Below are 6,767 nucleotides of genomic sequence, written 5' to 3'. Positions count from 1 at the left end.
CGCACTGCCCTCTCTACCTCCCTGAGCCTGGCACCACATGGTGGCTGGCCACTCGTCTGGCTCCCCTGTTAGCCTGCAGGGTCTGTCTAAGGCACCTTGGTATCTGAAGAGCTAACAGAGCAGAGGTAGACTCTAAACTCGGAAAGCCTCCAAAGGGGAGATTAATTGGACAGCCCAACACGAGTCGCATTTCCATAAATGTTTGCTGGACGGAGAAGTCCAGTTCCTTCCAGGGCGTTCTTCTCCTCTGCCTCGTCCTCCCCCTTCCCGTAGGTGGGCTGGGGCCTTTCCATCCCCCAGAAGCACACTTCTCTCAGGGGCGGACCGGACTGGCCCAGTGGGCACGTCCTCTCCCAAGGTGAGCAGGCACCCTCCCTGGGCTAAAGGTGGGGCACCGGAGGCCCTGTGGCACCCCACTCCTTCCAGAACTGGACCAGGAGAGACTTTGCTGGTGAGGGGTATTCAGACTTTGGTCATTGCCAGCATTAGCATCTTCTAGTTTCATACTAGAGCATTGTGAAAATACGGGCGTTGCTGAAACATTCTAGAGCTAGAACCACAAAGCTAGTTAGCGGAAGGGGCACAACTCTAGGCTCTCGTGTCCGTAGTTCGGGGCTGGAAGAGTGAGATGGTGGAGAAGGGACATGAGTGGCCAGCCCCAGAAATCAGGAAACAAACACACCTCCAAGCCAGGGCCCGGGTTTTTGTACAAACTTTAATCTCTGGAAGCTCACAGCATGAGGGGGCGGTAAGAGATTGGGGATGCTAGTCCAACTGGTTAAATGCGGGAGTATTTCATTTAGAGAGAGACAACCATAAAAAGCCGAATTGTTGGGCCCGCCCCACCTATTTGGGGTGTCTCTACTTACACTCATCTAGAGAGCCTATTTGTCCCCTTTTTGCCCAAAATGTTACCCTACTGTGTTTCCCAAGAGTATGTACATGTGGGTTGTTATGTATTGTGGGGGGTAATTAATAAGTAGCCATTGAATTATAAGGATAATTGGATCCACTGCCTACTCAAAATGGTAGATGGGGAAAAGAGGGCTTTTTAAGGAAGAGAACATAAATTACTCAGAGGTCTACAAACTCCACATTTTCAGCATTCCCCTCCCTCACAGGAGGGTAAGTAGGTGTATCAGTTATGGGGTGACGGACTGACCTCCAGGAACAATCGGTGGGTGGGGCCTCATGGCCGTCCATTGGAAGACTGGATACATACTTCACTTCCGTTCTCGCTCCGCAAATGGGTTGGGCAAGACCCAAGGCACACAGAGGAAAAACATTCAGTGTTTCTTGCTGGTTTTGGCCCCAGGCTATGATGGAACTGTTATCCTTTCAAAGAAGGGGTGGCAAGACCAGGGGTCCTGGCAACAGCCTGAACTCCAGCCAATGACTCTCCCCAGAGCCTTTGACCAGCTGGAGGGAAGGTGTACCGTCCATGGTAGTGGTGGGGGGCAGTAGCTAAGACCAAAGTTTTTTATTAGGCTGTCTGGGTTATGGGGCAAAGGGAACAGGGCTCCATACTACCCTTTTTTCTCCCCATCATCCTGAGAAAACCCATCTGGAGCTGGTGTCCCCCAGGCCCAGAAGGGGTGCAGGTGGGCTGGGTCCTGGGCTTTGTAGGAGGGCTGGGGGACTGACCTACCCATGCCCAGGCTCACATCAACTGAGGCGGAACCAGAACGTCCGGGGAGTGATGCTGATACCAGGCTCCAAGGCTATTGCCATAGCCCCCAGTAGGCAGGGCCCCTGCCTTGGGTAGATCCCAGAGGGATGGCAGGGGTGTGGAGCAGGGAGACAGGGAGAGGGGCCTACTAAGCAACTCCCCTTCCTGTCCCCCGGAGTTCTGCTTCAGGAGCTTCTTGTATTTGGAACGTTTATTCTGAAACCAGATCTTTACCTTCGGAGAGAAGAGGGGGAAAAAGAATTGAAGATCAGGTGGAGCATGTGTGGGAGATGTGGCCAAAGTGAAGGGGCCCAGCAGTCGGGGGCAACCCTGGGAGAAGAGGCAGTTGGGAGCCCTTGCTCCGGTCCTCCACAGCCCTGGAAGCCCCTGAGTTCCCACCTCTGAGCTCTCCCAGTGTGGGTACCCTCTTCTACCTAAACCTACCCCCCACAACACCTCTCAAAAATACATTCCCCCAACTTACTGAGGGCCAGCAATGAGCACACCCTGAAGAACTATGACAACCAGGCTGGAGGCCTCAGCTGTCATTCCCACCTGGGGGCTGGCGTCGGAGGGCCGGGGTGCGGCGGGGGGGGGGGGGGACGGAGTTCCCAGAGAACACACTTAGGGGTGGCTAACATGCAGGAAGAGCGGGACTGGCCCCACCTGGGTCTGGGTGAGGCCGAGCTGTGCAGCCAACTGGGCCCTCTCAGGCAGCGCCAGGTACTGCGTGTGCTGGAAACGCTTGTTTAGGTGCTGCAGCTGCAGGCTCGAGTAGATGGTCCTAGGCTTGCGCAGCTTTTTGGTCGGGGCCTGCGGGAGCCGCTCCAAGGGCTCCGGGGATAGCGACGGCTTCTCTGCATCTGAGGAACAGCATAGGATGGAGGGTGGTCGGGCTTGCTACTTTATAGGCTCATTTGCATCTCATTTACATGCTGGCCTCGGATTAGCAAAAAGCGCCAGCACCAGGCCGACACTCTACCTTCCGCTCCACGGCCGTTTCAAACCTCAAGTCCACTGTACTCTAGGTGGGACAAAACGCAGTTCTTGCCCTCAGGGAGCTCCCACTCCTATGGGCCCTGTGACCCTAGAAAGAAAGCTGCTAGGGCCAGAACAAGGGTAGGTAAAAAAAAAAGGCAACAAAAAGCGACGGAAGGTCAAAGTTCAGCCGGGTGCGGTGGCGCCAGCTTGGGATGGGGCGGGACAGGGCGGGGTGGGGCCGAAAGGCTCGGTCGTGGGCTGGGCCGAGACCTGGAGAGGATGGGGGGAAGGGAACACAGGCGGAGGGAACACACTAGCAAAGCTTTTAGGAACGTTACAGCGTCTGCGTGGCAGCCTCCCCGCTGCCGGAAGAGGAGTGGGTCGGAGGGGCTCCGCCTAGCTGGCCTTGAACGCCAGGATGAACACCCCTCCCAGGATCGGAGTGTCGAAAGTGCCCCAGGGTTGGCCGTGCCTCCCCTGCTGTGAGAAGGGGCCGCGCGGCTCCCGAGGAACGCACTGCAGGAAAAGTGACCATCTCTTCCCTCCCCCTTGGCCGGCTGGCTAGAAGAGGAGGCTCTCAGGGGCGCCCTGCCGAACTCACAAACGGGTTCTCGGCTGGTAAGGAAGGTGACCCAGTTACTGACAGCGAGCAACCGAGAGCCGCGCAGGCCCTCCCGGCCGCTCCCGGGTTGCGCGCGGTAGATCTGGTCACCTCCTGCCCTTGGGCTCAGCCTCCCAAACAATCTCGGGCTGGCAGCTGACCCGGCCATAGAAGGAGGAGAGTTCTCCACTTCCGATCCCGGCAGCCTCAACCTGCGCCGCTGCATCGGGACACGGAGACCATTCCATGCAGACGGTAGGGCTTGAGTGGACTGAGTGGCCAGATGTCCCTGAGCTTAGGGCCATGCTTGTTGCATTCCATGCAGGTCTGCCGGCCGTCCTAGCAAAAAGGGTGCTTGGCCCCAGTGCCCAGATGGCTGGGGCCCATCCTTGTCCCCCTAGGCCTTCATCCCTCTGGTTCACCCCACATGTCAGGTTCCCTGGCCGGCAGTGGTGGTGACCACCCCCGCATCCCTCACCCGTGGCCAGAAGCGCTTAGGGCTTCTCAGATCCACCCTCCTCGACCCCCACCTCAGCCAATTCCCAGAAAAACCCTGGGTTTCCGCTCCGCCCGCGCCTGTCCAGCCTTCCCTGCTCCCACACTACTGCTCCAAGCCTTGGGCTGGCGGCTGAGCAACCACCCGCGTCTCTCTGTCTGTGTGGACCGGTCATTTCAAAGGGTGACGCAAGGAGAGCCTGGGAGGCAGCCGGGGCTCCTGACTTTCACAGTTCTGAGCCCTACCTCTCCCAGCAGACCCCTGCCAAGGCCTTCGCTGACAGCTGCCTGCAGCGTCACGGCAGGATCTGCCCCGGTCGCCACTACGAAGCCCGAGGTCCTCCCTGAAGGCGCCGGTCCCTGCCTGCTCAACCGCGTGATGGCACCTAGTTAGCTTACTTGGAGCCAAACCTTCCCCTGTGGTGGGGGTGAGGGTGGGGGTGGGGGGACATGGAGTGGGGGCAAAAGGAGGATCCCCGAGCCCTCTCTCATACCCCAACTATTCATTCAATCTAAACAGAGTAAGCCAAATCCACCAGTTTCAGTAGGAAAATGCAACAATCTAGTTTAAGGGTGTGTGTGGTTTTTGTAGCGTCCGGGAAATTCCATAAAGAAAAGGAACGCTCCACTCTCTTGTCCCTAAACAAAGCAAAAGGAAGCAGGGAGGTGGCGGGCTCGGCTGAAAGCCCCACCCCCATTCCCACCAGTTACCTTAAGGACAGGGTTATCTTACTCCTGCCCCTCCCCGCCTCACACTCACACGCAAATGTACCACGTCGGCCTGCACTGGAAGGGTCCAAGGAATTGTCTGTAGAAATGGGATCAGGTGTAGGCGACTGTTCCTCCCCCAACAACAGGCTCGGCAGCCTAGGAGGGGCAGCCCCAGTTCTGGCACAGGAGGCAGTTAGCTCGGTGGGGGCTCTGAGGAAGTTCCCTCAACATCCTTCTTTCTGGCCGTACGTGGTGAAGAGCCCATTTGCAAGGGCCCAGAGCCTGGAAAGCAGGCTGTCTCCTTTGCCCCTGCACACTTCTTCAGGCCTCAGTGTGCTCACCTGGACATCAAGGAGACTGAGCTCCCAAATGTCTAGGGTCACCCCTGGCTCAGATGTGAATGAACTCCTGAGTCTCAGCCCAGTGACAGAAGGCAGGGCGATGTCTTGGTCCTGGACTGACCCCAGTGAAGTCACCCAGCGGATGCGCAACCTTGGAGGAAAGTGCCGAAGACAACTTGGGGGGCCATCAGGTGGGGGCAGGGAGTGCAGGGGACCTGAGTTCTAAGCAGGAGCTGATACAGGGGGTATATGCGGAGTGCTGCGTGGGTTCTGCCCACGCAGGCCCAGAGCCAGGGGGACAGGCTTGCTCCCTGGCTTCTTGGATGGCCTCCAGTGGGCACTTTCTCAGGAGCTCAGCGTGGCTCCAGGCAGTGGGAACTGTGGCCTAAGGTCCCCCAAAGGCAAGGGGCAGAGATGACAGGAATGGTTGGTGTCCACAATGAGAGATTGGCCCACAAGTGCCTACATCCTTAGAACAATGGATGATGAAGTCCTAGCCCCGGATTCTCTCAGTACAGCCTCCAGTCGCAGTCACTCTGGGCACTGTAGGGGTGGGGTGGGGAGAGGGGAAGGGGTCCCCAGTACACCCCATGTCTGCTGTCCTCCAGCCGGGACCTGATTTCTAGTTTTCAGTCTCTGGCTTGAGCACTGTTTGCTGAGATAAAACAGCGGAGAGAGGCGCCGCGGGGAGGGGGTGAGCACGACGGAGAGAATCCTGGGCAAGGGGTAGGTACCCACACCCACATCTGGGTTCTTTCAGTTTTCCGTTACACGGAGGGACACAACCTCGGTGCTCCAGGGGGTGGGATAGGGAGCCCCGCTCGCTACCCGGCTTCACACAACCGAAAATCAAAACCAGGTCGGTCTTGAAACGAGACCTAGATCAACTCGCCCCCGCCCCTCCCCCCTGTCTCCCGCCCCATCCATTTGCCCTCCCCCCACCCCCAGATCCCGTGGAATCTGAGTAAGGTCTGAATCCCGCTAGCTGCGCCCAACCAGGCAAGGGCGAAGTTTAGGGGCGCACAGGAGCATGAGTCCCCGAGGTGGGAAAAGCCGCGGTGGCCGTACGTACCTGCTTCCCGCTCCTGCTGAGAGGGCTGAGAGGGCGCCGTAGGTTGCTGGCCAGGTAGGTAAGCGTCTGAGGGCGTCGCCGGCCCGGTGTAGGGATAGGGCAGGAGGTGGCCGTATGGCCCAGAGTAGGGCAAATCGGAGGCGGCTGCGGTTGCGGGGGACAGGCCTAGAGGGTAGGGAGCCACTGCAGATGGCACGGGGGCGATGTCCGGGAAGACGGCTTTGGAAGCGTCCCTGCCAGGGAGGGGGCAGGGCAAAGAGGACATTGCGGCCGGGGCCGGGCAGAAGGGCCTAGGCCATGGCCCGGCACGGCACGTAGTCCGCTCTCTCTGCCAACTCTCTTTTCCAAGCCTCGGGCGCTGGGGCGGAAAGATCCCCCACTTAGCCTCCCTCACACGTAAGATCCCGGGGAGGGTGTCTCTCTGCGCCTCTTCCAGCGAAAAGCGCGCCTGGGAGAGGGGTTCCGGGGGGTGCCCCCATGGCTTTTCCCCTCCCCCCTAAATCCATGGGGGCCCCCCTCTTCTAGTTTTTGGGTATGGTTCCCGGGACCCGACGGGGGTGCCCCGCCCACTTAGACGCCCGGGATTGGCCACGGCACGCAGTAACCTCACGGAGGCCTGCAGCCAGGGCCCGCCCCACCGGGGCAGCCCTAGGTAGGGAAGTGCAGATGCGGCGGGGGCGGGGCTCGCGCTTTCGGCCCGGCTATCTCGGGGTCCTCGCCGAGAGGGTGCTGGGTTGCAGGGCGTTTGGGTTAGCCTGGGAGCTCCTCGGTCTTGACGGCAGAAACGCAGGGTGTTGGCGGGACTTTGATGTCCGAGGGGCAAGGGAAGCAACTCAGTGGCTGAGCGCTGCGTCGGCGGGGGCGCAGGGAACCTGCGGCTTGCTCTCCCACCCTCGG

At 59.3% G+C, this 6,767-nt stretch overlaps 1 protein-coding gene across 1 annotated transcript; it reads right to left on the bottom strand.

Annotated features, from left to right (window-relative positions):
* Positions 1-751: 751 nt before the first annotated feature.
* DLX4 (distal-less homeobox 4) lies at positions 752-6,194 on the bottom strand. Its single transcript, XM_037150001.2, has 3 exons — positions 5,871-6,194; positions 2,336-2,532; positions 752-1,903 (listed from the first exon to the last, which is right to left on the bottom strand). The coding sequence occupies exons 1-3, from the start codon at positions 6,133-6,135 to the stop codon at positions 1,661-1,663; spliced, it is 705 nt and encodes a 234-aa protein (XP_037005896.2). The 5' UTR covers positions 6,136-6,194; the 3' UTR covers positions 752-1,660.
* Positions 6,195-6,767: the final 573 nt, after the last annotated feature.

Source organism: Artibeus jamaicensis, unplaced genomic scaffold (assembly GCF_021234435.1).
Source record: "Artibeus jamaicensis isolate MK-2021 breed Jamaican fruit bat unplaced genomic scaffold, CSHL_Jam_final contig_1998, whole genome shotgun sequence".
Lineage (NCBI taxonomy): Eukaryota > Metazoa > Chordata > Mammalia > Chiroptera > Phyllostomidae > Artibeus > Artibeus jamaicensis.
The sequence above is the reverse complement of the archived record's forward strand: the minus strand, read 5'-3'. Positions and strand labels throughout refer to the sequence as shown.